The sequence below is a fragment of the Acanthaster planci genome, linkage group LG01 (assembly GCF_054643075.1).
Source record: "Acanthaster planci isolate LZ-2023a linkage group LG01, COTS_SCS, whole genome shotgun sequence".
NCBI lineage: Eukaryota > Metazoa > Echinodermata > Asteroidea > Valvatida > Acanthasteridae > Acanthaster > Acanthaster planci.
The window spans coordinates 13451569-13466752 of NC_141777.1; the positions used below are offsets into that span (position 1 = coordinate 13451569).

The following is a 15184-nucleotide window of genomic DNA, read 5'->3' on the forward strand; positions in this document are numbered from 1 at the left end:
CTTGAGTGATTCCCATTGTGTGTGTATACACACAGGCTTGAACTAGGCCATGGAGGTTGAGCATGTGCAGATCCCTCAGGCAGCTGTGGGCCCACAGAGGGGGATTTTAGCAAGTATCTCTCAATGAAAATGATTGTCTTGGTTTTCGGAGAAGTAATGATGCAGTAAGAACTGTGGTTCTTACTTACCAATGACCACCCAGAGTCAGTGTTTGTAAAATTGAAATTTGGAAAGAACTGTGGGTATGGTTTATTTTAATAAAAGTCTGTATTTAGGCCCAAAATGATACCTTGCGTGGAACAGGTTAATTGTGGAATAATACTGTTGGCAAGTTATTAGTTGGCCTAACTCACATGAGTACTCTGGGTTTTTACTCATATTTCAATCATTAGAAGTAACAATTTGTGTAATTAGACAAGTATGCACTGTCCCTCTGCCCAGCAAAATTGCGGCTCTCTCGTAGATCTGACTACAAGATCAGTATTTTGATGTCGCATCAACATAAGCTCATAAGTTTTTATTGACAACACTGATACTATTTATTAGATTTGCTTCATTGCAGTGTGTGGGGCGTGCCCTAAGAGGGAAGACAGATTATGGCATCATGATTTTCGCTGATAAGGTAACTTGGCAATCATTCTTCAGTGTAACGTTCTAGAGTTTTTTAAAACTACATTGGGGAACTGACTATGTGCTTCCATATTGATTATAAACAAAGAAATTGACTGGAGTGGGATTTGAACCTGGGACCTCTGGAATACTGTACCGGTGCTCTACCAACTGAACAATCCAGCCCTTGGTTGGCCGCTCTTCCCATTTATCCATATCTTTGTTCAGGGGTGCTAGTCAGAAGCCATCAAACCTGAAACATCATATAGCCTGGGATCACACCCCTAAGAGCTGGTTCATACTCGCTGCGTTTGCACACATGCAGTGTGTAATGTGAACGCCACATTTGATGTTCATACTGTCATGTTTTTTTAAGTTTCGGCTGTGTGTACGTATTCGACAAAAGTTAAGAAATTTTAATTTGTCAGAATACGCATACATTTGGTGCATACGCACTATCCATTTTTTTCACAAGCTGCTTGCAAGGGCATGCATTTTCATTACACACTGCGCTTTCATTCACGCACTGCAGACACCTCAAAATAGACCTTCTAATTCGCACTGCGTACACAGTGAATACACAGGGAGAATGAACCAGCCTTAATACACAATCCAACCTGGGAAGTGGTGAACAGGGATCACTCAAGGAGGATACACGTTTTTATACACAAATAATAAACTATCTAGGGAAACCGACTAGATGCTTAAGATAAGATTGTTTTCTGAAGATTTTCAAGGATTTTTTTTTAAGAATAATGTAGAAGCTCGGAATTAAGGGAAAACACTTCTCAAAAAGAGAACTTATTCCCACGTTGAATTTTTAGATGTCTGTTATTTATTTTGGCAGCCTGTAAAGGCTTACAAGCCTATAAATTATGAGCATTAGATTTAACTGCAGTTCAACTTTTAGAGTTTTGCAAAGGTTAAAGATGGACCTCAGGTTGACTTAAGCAGTGCCAGTGTGCTAATAGGGGTTAAAGGTTTGCAGTGTGCACAACGTAACGTTGCGTCTGTGAGGGCGTTTTGTTTTTACAGCCACCTGTCCAATGCAACTTTTTGTAGCGGTTTTCCCGAGCCGACAAGCGGGGTAAGCTGCCTAAGTGGATCCAGGAACACCTGAAGGACAGCGTCCTGAACCTGTCAACTGATGAGGCGATCCAGATGAGCAAGCGGTTCCTGCGACACATGGCCCAGCCGTTCAGCAGGGTACGTACGAGCTGCAGATTTGCCCATAGTTGCTGAGCAGAGTCTGGATTGCGATTCAGATACTGTGAACTTGAGCACTGAGGCACTGACAGAGGTTTGCACCAGTATGTTTATCAACAGGCTGACGGAATGATTTGGAGTACATTTCATTTCCTGTCATTGTTTCTGTGATTAAAATCAACACAGGCTGAACAAGAAAGAAAACTACACTCAAAGTCAAATTTAAAACGTTGATTTCTTAGTCTCCGTAATAGTCACTCCTAATTTTTTGTCCCTCACTCTGCTTTTTCTAAACTTGCTTTTTATCTGTTCATTCTCTTAGTCGATTTCCTCCTAATTTTCACAAAGATAACATGGTGATGGTCATATTTTTCTGCCATTTTTTTTCCTTATCACAGGAGGACCAGCTTGGCCTGTCCCTACTTACCCTGGAACAGCTAGAGTCGGCGGAAATGCGCAAGAAGGTGGAGCAGACAGCTCATCAAGTATGAGACGGGGTGTTAAGTTGACGGTGCATCAGGGAATCAGACTTGTGATATCGGCAGATCTCAAGGTCTGGCATTGGAGTTGCCCACAGACAGTTGGCATAGTTGGAGCTAATTGATGCCATTTGCCAGTTAAAGGAAAATAAACACAGAAACTGCATGAGCCTGTTTGGGAAAGAGACATGAGCGCAACAGGTCAAGACCCTCTTCTGGACTCCATCAATGGACATGATGTGACACACTGACACAAACTGAACCCTTCCCACTGAGACACTGCAAGCCATTTGCCTCATCTGCTTGGCATGGTACATCTCGGCTCAGTCTGATCGAAACCCTACCAAATCTCAAGGGCGGGTCCAGGAGGGCCATTCCCCCCCCCTTATTTGGTATTTCATATCCCTTCCTGCAAAAAGCATGTGAAAAGCCCCCAGAATGTATCCTCACCCCTGAGGAAGGCCATAAAAGGACACATGAAAAACTGTCCAAATTTTGGGGTCCATAATCTGCCTTTGGCAAAACTGTGCCCGGAACTAAAACTGTAACTCATGGAAACTGTTGAACTTATGACAACAGGGATGTTCCTGTAATTATTGGAAGACTTAAAGTAGAAATACCCTAGTTCCAGTCTCATCAGCATCGATTTTCTTTTGTGGGTTAGCTGGCTGTTTCTGTTCTGTTAGAAAATGAAAAGGGGTATATTTTCAGAGTTCCCACGGTCATGGAAAATCCTGAGGGCAAAAAGTTGTTGAAAAGCCATGGAAAGCTCATGGAAATGTCACGGAAAATAGGGGAAAGATCCAGGATGTCTTGGAGTCCTGTGGGAGAGAAATAGTCATGGAAATCAAGATTATGCAAGGGTTATTTTTGATGGGCCGCTGTTGATGCTATGACATGTCATTCTACAGCAGTGGCTATGGCGGTCTTTTAGTTCATCTTACTAGACGACTTTTCCCTGCGAAATGACATTAAATGTCATGGAAACTGTCAATCTAGTCCTGGAAAAGCCATGGAATTTAGGTTTAAGATTTCTGTAGGAACCCGGATTTTACTCATTTATTTTCTGAATGTATCCTCTTTCCCACAGAAAACAACCCTCGTTATTCAGTCGAGTCAGTAATGTGTAACACCTGTTGTCCACAAGTACCTAGGGGTGATCTGTATGACATTAGGTTGGAAGCAGCAGGTTTTGAAAGGAACCGATTCAGCAGAAAGGATACAAACTCTGCTCTAGGGATATCAGTTGTATTCGATTGAGGACAATAGCCCACTATCAATTGAAATGACACTTCAGGTGTCATTATTTTTTTGCATGTGAAATAATACATGTATGTTTTGTAACACTGATTTACATAAAAGGGCCAATAAAAGTCTTATTGCAGTCCTTGTAAAGTACTCTTGCATCATGTTCATTAAGCTACTGATATGTGAAGCGTTTCGAGAGAGATGTGGTGGTGGGTAATTATATAACTCGTTAATCGTGTAACCTCAGTAGGCCCCCCCCTTGTCAAAAAGAAAAAGTGATCCAACTGTGTCATCTCAAGAATTATATATTTCATTGCGGACTGTGCAGCCATCTGCTGTATTGAAGATCGGAGCAGAAGGCTTTAAGAAAGTCTGGGCGATGAGTTTTTCATAGGCACGCTTTCTGTGCAACTTCATAACCCATTTCTACGGCCGAGAAACATTTGATATCTCTTCTGGGTTAAGTGTATCGAAAAGTGTGTCTTTTTACCACATGGAAAATTGTCTGTGCTTTTCTAAGCAACTGAAGACACTGTTACTGCAGTCTAGAGTTGTAGACTCTAGTCACTTGAGTTAGACTCCATCGAGTCGCTGTTTTTGTGACTCATGGCTTGACTTGTAACTATCAGTTTGTGACTTGACTTGGACTTACAGAAATTGACTTAATTGGTACCACCTCTATCTGCTTCAGTCAGCGGAGGCACTGTTCGTTTTAAAAGGTTTTTCTGTTCAAATTTTGAGCTCAAAATGGACTCATTGGAAACACCTCAGATATTGGGTTGCTTGTCGGCTTCTTGCCATGTACTGACACATTAAAGAATTACCAAAGAAAAAGAAATTTAGTCTAGCAAAATCTAAAAGATCCTTGCATTTCTGCACACAAATCCATGTTTCATTATGGTTGTCTTCTTAGAATGACGTCTCAGCGTTCCTGTGAATAAAAAGCCAAACAGGCACCAAAATACCCGTTAAAATAGCAAAAGAAGTCTTGAAAATGGGGTGGATTGAAGCACAAAATGTACATTTTGGCTTTGCGAATATAAACTGCATTGTATAGACTTTTTAAATTACCCCGATGTAAACAAATGCGAGACATTTCCATAACATGTATGTAGGCCTATCATTGCGATCACGACTGACAAAATCAATTACTGCCGGTAGCCGACTTGGATGAGAAAATCAATTACGCAGACTAACCTGTAAGTGAAAAATCATTTGCATACTAATTGCGGTTTGAAAGTAGTGCAATAAATAAATTGCATAACCCGCGAGTTGTAGATGTTTATGTATGCCAGTCACACATTGAGCCTGGGGCCATATTTGCCATCTATGGTCAAAAAAAGGAAAGATATTGTAATGCTACGTTTCAATGGGAGTGATTTTAAACTGATCTACGGTACCCACGTATAACATTTTTAGAATTCAGATTACAAGCGATTTACTGTGTTAAAAATAAAATAAAAAAATTAAAAGAAATGTGATGGGCATTTGAAACACTTCCCACTGTTAATGCCTATAATTGTTTATGCAATAACGATATAACATGATTTCATGTTCATGATTTTGCACCTCAGCTCTCTATTTACAGCTTTCTGAGTGCACGCATGATCATTGAACTCATTATACCTTTGGCATTGTAACTGTATTGTACCCCAACTACTTTTGCTGGTATCGACTCTTTCATTCATTTGGGAGCTCCAATCGTGGACCATCCTCCAACCATTTTAGTCGCATTTCGTAAAATGTGCAGGTAACAGGTCACTCACGTTATGTATACGTGTTTGCTGAGCCAATCACGTGTGGAGCCTTTCTGCACGCGTGGCAGCTGTCGCACCACAGGAAACATTGCTTCTAATTGTGGTTTCAGTGTGCCACCAAGCACCGCCAAGGACTAATTCAGACGGGCATGTAATGGGAACAGGCGGACAGAGAGTCTGGTGGGCGGTTTTTCCCATTGAAATGGAACTGAAATTGCACAGAATGCGATCTCTTCAGGGCGGACATTAACGACCCTCGGATATTGATCTACGTACGGTCTAGGAGTGTCGATTGTGCTTTCGTATGGTACGTACGTAGTGTATGATTTTGTAAGCAAAAAGTTCGTTCCTAGGCTGTTGAAACAACTGTTGGTCGACCCTCACAGCCCAGAGACATGGTAGCCGGAATTCAAACGCAAAAAATAATGTTGCCTCCTTACTCCACTTAAGCGATGGTTTACAGAGTCTATGGCGAGGCGAGAAAATTTGTATGCATTGCTGAACAAACGTTTTTCGGGCAGGACGCAAAATGCTTTCCCGAACACATTTTCTAAACGCTTGAAAAACGGTGGCCAGTGTTTCCCAGAAAAAGTACGACATTCAGGGTTTTGCTTTTCCAGTGACATCAAGTCTAAACAAAGTTACAAAAGTGGCTTGAGATGAACCACAGTATGGATTTAGCCAGTATGGTTACCACAATATAGCAAATCAACCACTCGAATATGAAGTGTCCGAAACACCTTGTATACTGCAACTTTCAAACGTTTGAAAGTTGGACCTCGGCCGTGCGTTTGAAAAGTTGAACTTCAACGTTAGGCTAACCCTTCCGTTGTAGATCACCATGATCATGAATATTTTCCCTGAGCATGTGTAAATAAACCTTTCAAGACTGCTACACTCTACAACACGAGAAATTCGGTTAGCTTTACATCACCCGTGCTTATCTACTATTGTAATGTAAATTCGGTGAGCTCCAATCCACTACTCTAGAATTCGGCTGTAGATGAATAGCTCAGTTGCCTTCGCCCACCGTACAATTTAATGTAAGGCTTTTTATCTGCTAGCTTCCGGCAAAGCAAAAACACAAAAGCCATGTAGCTCTTGAATGGGTAAGTGATAGGAGGCAAATGGGGGTTATTTCATTCACCTGTAAATGAGCCTCCCCTGCAAAGGAAGGTTTACTAAACGTTTCCTAAAACCCCCTGGGGTGTATGTAAAATCATTTTGAAATTGGATGATCTGGGACTGTTATGGGTAAAATCTGAAGGACGGCAACATACTAGTACGAGCCACAGTACGAGCTTTGCATTCAGTGCAGCTCTATGAAAAAAAACACTCCCAATACCCGTTGATTTTGTACTGACCGTTTCGTACATGCACTTTGTACAGACCATTTCGTATGTACTCAGTAGAGCGGGTATCAAACGTCCTTTTAAAAGTCATCAAGTGGTATTTGGTGTGTTTATTGGCATTTATTTGGTGTGAACAGTTGTCTAATGGTAATACACGCGGTAGTGTATTGTGCATTTTTATGTTGTGTGGATTTTAGAGCGCACTTTGGACAAGGCGCTCCGTCACCGTAGGCCTACATTGAAGTTTATTCGCGGAGCCATTTTGAAGGGGCTATGCAATGCATTCGTTTTTTAAGATACAGTTCATGTACTTGGAAACGCACCTAAGATACAGTACGTGGAAACGCACCTTTTAGTCCAGTTAAACTCGGAGTGTCCGGAAAAAATATAGACAACTTTAAATGTTTAAATAATTTCACTTTTACATGCGCGTTACCCTAACGTATATACACTGATTTTCTACCCCCCCCAAAAAAAATTAAAAGCTACCAAAAACGTTTGTGTAAGGAAAATTCATCGTGGGCCCGTTTAAGCTTCATTATTCTGTTAATTGGGTTCAACAATATCTAGTACGATACCGAATTTAGTGATTTACGAATGCTCTTTGTATGTCGCACACACTTTATAGTAAGCCCACAGCTGGAAGTGGTCCGATCATGGGGGAGAGAGCGACCCTTGTGGCAAACCCCAGGCCACAGACAGTCACGGAACCTTTGTACGGCTGGGTGGTGGTTGCCAGCAGTCACACCGTCTTCATTCTCTGGACTGGCTTTGTCAAGACGATAGGTGTACTGCTTCCATGGCTCACAAGCTACTACCACACCGATGCCTTGGCCCTTGGCTGGATAACGGCTGCATTTTGTGCAACAAATAATATAGCAGGTACAGTTCTGTGTAATCTTTATGTTTTTCAATAAAGGTATAGAATTTTTTGTACTAAGGTTCCAAGTTTTGAAGTTATATTCGTGTATTTCATGTCCAGGACATGTGACCATTCAAGTTCCACCAAATTCTCGTATTTAAAGTGCGCTGTACTTGTATATGATTGCTGGTTTCAATTATCGGGCGATATACATAGATTTGTGGTGTAAATCTTTGCTCTGGAATGAGGGATGACAAATCAAAAATTGCCCGGCTATGGAAATTTAGGGGCAGGGGCCCGGGATTTCTGGACAATACATGACACTAGGGAGCGCTGTTTATACCTGCACCCCTTAACTTTGGATCAAAATGGTGTATAAAAGCTTTTTCCCCGTTTTTTTCTCTTTTAGTGTTTATTGGAAACATTATGTATGTTGAAAAATAACTTGCCTGAGTTTCTAACAGGGAAGGGGGGGTGATCCACTTGCCCATCTGCCTTGTCAAATAGTGGGGGACGCCCTCCCCGGGATTTAAGCGCCTGGTAACACTGAGGTTTCTGCCCTGGACGACCTTGCACATAATTTCTCAGGTCATATTTAAATTTACATTGGCATAAAAATTGAAGGTACCAACCTGCCCTTGAAATGACACCAAAATTATCAATCAAGAAATAGGACACGAATGAGAAGATACAAACAGCATTAAAAGTTACATTGCCTGGGTTCTTAGATGTTGAAAAAAAATAAAACTGGGAGAACTAACCTTTAGCAGTTTATGAAAGCAACAATGACCAAGAGCTCAATTCATTCGGCAACATCTGCCGGAAACCTTGTTGTGCTTAGTCATGAAAAAGAGGTTTTAGTCCTCTTGTTACCATTACTGACGCCAACCCTTTGCTGTATTTAAGATGACAATCATGAAAACTTATGACATTGCCAAATTGTCGTTTTAACAGTCAACATTTCTGAGGAGGAGAAAAAAGCTGAAGAAAACGGGATGTATGTTGTTACTTGTGATTCAAACCCCATCAACACTGAAAACATCCTGCTCTTCTCCCCTTCCGAAAGCTGAAAGAAGAAAGTTGAAGGGGATTGTGGGCCCTGAGCTGGACCAAGAGAGGGCGCAATTTTCTTAGCAACAGCGGCTCTTTTCCCCATTGCAGCGACCATAAACGATTGAAGCTGTATTAAAGATCATTAGTTTTTCGCTTTCATCCCTGCTGACCCTCAGCTCTGTTTACTAATTATGCAGATGAGCTGTTTGAATTCGTGCCAAACAACTGACGATTTGTTGGCCCCTCCCCTGTGCACGGGAGTTAACTTGAGCATGCAGTGAATGTGCTTATACAGTTACATACACTTGAAACCCTACCTGTTGTGCAAGATTGCAAGGTTCTTTCCAAGGACCTTAATTCAAAAGAAGCTCTGACGTTGTTGGGTTAGGTCACATATTAAACTGTATTGCCAGTGTGGTACACTATTGAAGGCGTTTGGTGTTGACTTCAAACTGCATCTACCTTAAACCCCACCCCTGCCTTTTGACTCTCTGAAGCTGTTTTCGGCAGTATACTAAGCGTCCTCATCGGTTCTCGGAAAGTGGCCATTCTCGGTGGCGTCATAGCAGCAAGTGGTCTTCTCCTCGCCTCTGTGTCCACTAGTCTCCTACAGTTTGCCCTTTCACTCATCCTACTGACTGGTACGTGAAAAGCAGTATACTGAAAGCTATGTGGAACAAAGATTGTATAGCGCCGCGTAGTTACGCAAGATGGATAACTCGGCCAAAAAAGGTGTTATCACCATGGGCGCCATTCGAGAGGGAACGTTACTGTGTGTGCGTGCCTGTCGTGGCGCCTGCAAAGTTCCCCATCTTGGCGCCATAAGATCTTTGATGTAAAGTGTGACGTCTTTCAATTTAAACCACACCCAATGCACTTCTCTGGGCCTGGTTTTGTTTCACGTGGATCCAGATCGCGGTCAGTACATGATTCGCCGTTGGTCCACTGACATCGGTACTTCCCGCTCGATGCATTTGCGAGTGAACCAGCTTTGGGATCACTGATCAATGTGAAACAAACAAGCTGTTCGTTTGTGGAACCGAAACTTAACGCTGAACTGGAGCGTGCATCCAGTGGGAGCCTGTAATCAATGATGCGTGCACTTTACAGGCCGAAGTCAATTAGAATCGGCTGATGAATTCATGTTCGATTTTTTCAGCGACTGGGTGGGTTCCTTAACTTTACAACATGTGATTTTAAAGAAAACATACAACTCTACACGGCATGTTGCTCAGATCGAATAATTCTGACATATTTTTTATTTGTCTAAGATTTCTTCACGTCAACCCGAGTAACATGAAATGATCCAAACTAACTTAGGTTGACAGCTATAGTACGTTTCGTTTAACAGATTCAGTAAGCATAAAAGTGCAATTATTTGTGAAGAACAGATGCGTGCGATGTTGATTAACACAGTATTCTTTAAAATGGTTGTTGTTTACAGGGAGCGGCTTTGGAATGACAATGTGCATCTGCAAGGTCCATCTTGGAATTTACTTCAACGAACGTCTGGCGTTGGCTTCAGGCATTGTTACAATGGGCGTGCCGATTGGTTTGATGGTATTCCCAGCGTTTGCAGAACTACTCCGCTTCACTTACGGCATCCAGGGAACGCTTATCATTTTGGGCGCACTCTCCTCAAACCTTATTGTGTGTGGAGCCTTGCTGCGCCACTACCCCGGATTCAGAATTCACAAGCTTGGGAGTGACCGCGGCTACGAGCCGATTAATTCTTCACAGACGACAGAAAGTCCCAATGTTTTCGCGGCACTCAAAGCACACATAGCAGATCGTCTCGACGTCAAACTCCTAGCCAGGCTGGACATGCGGATGTTGATCGTGGCATATATGCTGTTTTCTTTTGTAAACGATTCTTGGATGACGTTCATGGTGTCCAACGCCATGTCTAAGGGATTCGAAGGATATGTTGCGACAACCTTTAGCATCTCGGCTGGTTGTTCGGCCGTGATCTTCAGCGTCATTCAGGGCATCCTCATCTCCTCGAAATTCGCTGGTATCAGAGTCGTTTCGGCGATGGCGACCGCCGTCGGCAGTGCAGCGCTTTTTCTGGATCCCTTGCTCAATAGCTACTTGGCAATGATCGTAGCTGTGGTGATGTACGGCATAACCCTGGCTGTGTTGAATCCAACCATAGTTTGTATGGCAATCGAAACGCAGGGGCGGGAACGAGCTGCAAGCGCCTTCGGCTGGATGGGTCTCTTCTCTGGGATATTCAGACTCCTTTTTGGCTTTTCAACTGGTGAGTACGTCTACACTGCGCCAGTTCGGTACTTCCAAGAAAGCAAGGTCATCCGGGAACAAAACACGCGTGCAAGTCTGCATAGCGCCGCTCTGATAGGGCAGACCTTGACGAGCGCCCGAATGACCCCAGACGCGCTTTATTTTGAGCATGCGCTGTTGGAATACCGGACTAGCTCACATTATTATGTACGTGCATCGTTCATTTCATTGGCTTTCATTTCGTTTGACTTGGTTTCATTTGATATTCTTACGCAGGTCAAATACGATGCATATACGTGAAATTTACTTTTGAAACTTGTGCTGTGGAATGATGTCTCAATAAATGTCATAAGGTACAGCCTTTGTAGCCTCACCCTCGAGTCGTTCGCGCCTTCTGACGTCAGCTTTAGTAACGAAACCATGGATCCAAATTCTCAAGTCTAATGATTCAAGTTTTGAAAAGGTGCGAGACGACTCGACGTCCTTAACGCCCAAGCCGTCATTTTCACATGCCAGCTTTCAGTGTAGACAATTATTATTCGAAAACCTATACTCATCTTTTTAAACACATTGTAAGGACCAGTGACATGATATTAAGTTCAGAACACGTTTTGTTCAATTGTCCACTCCTCTTAAACGCATGGTACATTTTGTACATCCTTTAAAAGATATGAAAATTTTCCATGCATTAAAGAGGACTTAATGAGAAGTGCGACTTTTAAGTGATAAAATGGCCCATGCGTTTCTTGACTAGTGAGCACGTTGGTACTGTGATTGCTGTAATATCACGCTATTCACTATAGGAAGCTTTCTGTTCGAAGGTTTCTGTAAAGCCATCTAAAAAGTTCCCTCATTAATCTTTGAGAAAACTCTCGTTGCTGACCTGCAGTTATAAACTGAATCCACGAAGAATCTATAAATGGAAAGAAAGTTTAAGATCAGAAAATACCAACAATATTGCAAATATCGTTGTTTAAATGAACATTAACGCTTCCTCCTTGAATTGCTTTTTGCTCATGAATATTCAAATCACATTAGCATAAAAACGCTGACGGCACCACTTGAAGATCCTTACAATGGTAACGTAAAAAATAACAATGCAGTTACATTGGACACATTACGAAATTGATAAGATTGAATTAAATTTATTATCTTAATCGGCCCTTTCAATTTTAAAAGACCTAACGTGTGAATATTGGTTTTCCTCGCAGGTCTCCTCCGTGATATCACAGGGCACTACGACGCTACCTTCATACTGCTAGGAGTTATGCTGTTTCTCATCGTACCGGTGCTTTTCGTGGACATTTTGGTGCCAAAATGCAGGAACATTGTTTGGCGATCGTGAGAGTTATAGATCTAAACTTGCTGATATCATAGACTGTAATAAATCTAAAGACTTAAGTCTTGAAGACTTGAAACAAGTCCACAATCATGTCTATTAATGTGTATATTGTACATTGTTGACAATTTTGCATAAATAATGTCCCCGTTGGCCCCAGTATTTTTTATGATCGACCTTAGGAATAATTAGTTCGTTTTTACACGACCTATATAAGGGGTCCTTGCTGAAATGCATTTTTATGATTGACCCAGAAACGACATCTAAGAGAACCCTTGTGGAAACACAGATCGAAAACAGCTTCTTAATTGCTGACAAATTTGACATACTGACAATTAATTGTGCATCAAAAGATAGCATAATCCAGAAGGCATGTATAAACTTTTTTTAAATAACTCAATTTTGGAAGTTGTTTGGTCTGAACAAAACTTGAACTAAGAAGTGTTGTCGGAAGACTCGTCTGTTTAAAGCTTTTTCATGGACTCTAAAACTCTGCTTGATGGCACTTTTTGTTCGATTTCAACATGTTTAACACAAAGCTATGCTGTGTAGGTTAGTCTAGGTAATTACCGAGTTTGTTTTTAAAAGTGGTTTAAGATGAGCTGAGCACTATTGTTTTGAAAATTATAAGTTTTCCCTGCCAATTTCAGCGAAAATCCGCTCCGTTTCGTCAACACGTAGCCTATTCACATTTGCACAAATGCGACGGTTCGGTTTGTGGGGGGGGGTATTTTTCCCTTGTTTGCCATTCAATTTCGTTTCCGTGCATACAAGTGTGTAGCTTTGCCGTTCATTTTTGTTCCATCATTCCACTTCGTTTATGGGTTTTCAAGACTACTCTATCACCATTCTTCAGAGTAATTTCTCCTGTCTATTTCATATAGGCCTGAGTGTAGTCAGGTTAAAACTCTTCGACGCGTATAGGATCATAATTTTCGTTTTCGTTTATCGCAAATTTACATGTATTTCGCGTTCTGAGTGTTCAGTTTAGGACTATTAGAGAAGTTAATTAGCACCATTGGTCTTCTGTAGTAAGGCGTGTATAATATTACTGTTCTATAATCACTGTTTTGATGAATGTGAATGGTTCCTTTTTTATCCTTTAGTTTTATTTGTATCTACCCCTATTTCATGAGTCAAGTCGGGAAGTTCTGTTTTACTCTTTGCTGTGTTCACTGATGCTGTTCATTTTATGTTAAGCATTTCTGTTCATATTATTCATACCATTTAGAAATATATGTACATGACAGAAAGGAAACAAAAGCAAAGGGAAACAAAATCTGGACTAATGTTATACAGTTTGAAAATAAAAAAACGAAAAAAATATATTGTTTACAGGTCTCTGTGAGTTATTGCCCTGGAAAGCGTTATCCAGCTTTTCCCAACCTGTAACTTCGGAGTATTGGAAAGTTAATGCCGTCGATCTTTTATTATAAGTCTTTCTGTTGATTATTCTTGGTCCATAATCATTGTTTTCATGATTGTGAGCGATTCCCTTATGTCCGTTATTTTTTGTTCGTAACTACGAGCATTTCTTGAATGAAATTGCTCTTTGTTGTGTGCACTGATGCTGTTCATTTTGTGTTTCATATAGTGATTATTCCAACCATTTAAAATATACGTATATATAAAATTAAAGTTCGGAGAAACAACTTCAGGTTAACGTTAAAACATTAAAAAATGGGGGAATGTTTACAGTCCTTTGCGTTGTTTACCTGGAAAGCGTTAATCAGCTTTTCCAAACCAACGATGCTCACTCTTCTGTGAGAAAATGGCCACCAAAATTTTTGGCGGAAGTCGCATTGACAGAAAGCAGTTTCAAGATCCACCGTTAAACCTTTTTTTTCTTGGAAAATCAGATTTCATGCAGGTTTCAGAAAGGGCTTATCACTGGAATGAATTTGAATTCCCAAAAGTGAAACAAGACTAAATCGAATGCCAAGTCAACCTCTTTTTAAGCCCTTTAACGAATGTGAATGAACGAGACTACTTTGAAATTTGAACGTATTTCCCGAAAGAACTCATGAACGAAATCGAGTGCCTGCTTTTTATTCTTTTCAAACGAATTTTGATAAATAGACTTTTAGGCCTATTGTTAAATCATTACGTTTAATAATACTGTCTTCTCCTATCACTGACTCTCTGAGACAGTTGATCATTCCTAATGATAAGGAGCCTCATGCGGGCCAAGTTTAAAAAAAAATTGAACAGATCACGGCCAAGTTCTTAGGGGGAAGAATCCGCCCCCGGCTGCAGAGATGGGCCAGAAAAACCCGGCTCTTTAAGGTTAAGGCACATTACTCGCCCAACGCTGCATATCACCCTTCGGCTTATTTTAGAGTAATGTAATGGATAGTGATATCTGATGTATCTTCAGTATAAAGAGACTGACATAAATTTCATATTCCAGAAGAGAAAGCACAAGTGACCAGGGCCGCTGTCGAAGTTCCGTCAGCTACATGCCAAATAAACCCAAAGGTGTTGTGTTGTTTTATTTAGGCTTACACGTAGTTATGCAGCTACAGCAGTGCTAAAATGTGTGCACCTCCCGGTTTCCCCCAGACCTTTTTTGTCGACGTTCAAAATATTTTTCTCGGTGCGCCCCGATCCACTTCAGTGCGCCGACAGCCGCGCCGCACTCCAACCTCCCTAGACCCGCCGAAGCGCGGCGCCATGCGGCGGTGGAGGACAACGTGCATTTACAACGTGTGTTACGGTTGGACGCACTTTATGGACTCGGCAACCAGCATTCAGTGAAGCTGGATCCCGCAATAGGCCGACACTCATTGGTTTTAAGTAGTGCTTATCTGGGGAAGTTTTACTTAAATTAGATGTAGTTTAACCATAGAGCATGACATCTGTTCGTGCTCCATGGTATAATAATATCCCTAGTTACGCAACTGGCAATAATAAAGGAAGATCTTTTTTTCAAGTTGTCATCATGGCTCCTTGGAAGCGTGGAAATTGTGCTCTTTTTTGGCTTGATTTCATTCTGAGTATTTTAAAATCTTTTTTGAGTGTTTTCTACTCCATTGGAG

General features: G+C 41.4%; 2 protein-coding genes across 5 annotated transcripts in view; both read left to right on the forward strand.

The window, feature by feature from the left end:
* Positions 1-3692, forward strand: part of ercc2 (ERCC excision repair 2, TFIIH core complex helicase subunit) — a 28552-nt gene extending 24860 nt beyond the window's left edge. For 3 of the 4 annotated variants that reach the window (XM_087140822.1, XM_022235293.2, XM_022235294.2), the window contains 3 exons: positions 563-622; positions 1672-1815; positions 2214-3692. In XM_087140822.1, coding sequence (XP_086996948.1) covers positions 563-622; positions 1672-1815; positions 2214-2306 — 297 coding nt within the window. In that variant the 3' untranslated portion in view covers positions 2307-3692. Of the gene's footprint in view, positions 1-562; positions 623-1644; positions 1816-2213 lie in introns of those variants that run through there. The other variant, XM_087140831.1, reaches the window with a different exon arrangement.
* A 1560-nt stretch (positions 3693-5252) lies between these two features.
* On the forward strand, positions 5253-13472 carry LOC110979499 (monocarboxylate transporter 13-like). Its single transcript, XM_022235343.2, has 5 exons — positions 5253-5606; positions 7280-7533; positions 9064-9207; positions 10011-10826; positions 12019-13472. Exons 2-5 carry the CDS (start codon positions 7308-7310, stop codon positions 12150-12152), a joined length of 1320 nt encoding a protein of 439 aa, XP_022091035.1. The 5' UTR covers positions 5253-5606; positions 7280-7307; the 3' UTR covers positions 12153-13472.
* The last annotated feature ends 1712 nt before the right edge of the window (positions 13473-15184 follow it).

What these genes read in the sequence shown, in the direction of transcription:
- LOC110979499 (XM_022235343.2), top strand. Translation starts at nt 7,308, where the DNA reads ATGGGGGAGAGAGCGACCCTTGTGGCAAACCCCAGGCCACAGACAGTC. An exon ending in TTCACTCATCCTACTGACTG is followed by an intron (nt 9,208 to 10,010) that starts GTACGTGAAAAG and finishes TGTTGTTTACAG; the next exon opens with GGAGCGGCTTTGGAATGACA. An exon ending in CCTTTTTGGCTTTTCAACTG is followed by an intron (nt 10,827 to 12,018) that starts GTGAGTACGTCT and finishes TTTTCCTCGCAG; the next exon opens with GTCTCCTCCGTGATATCACA.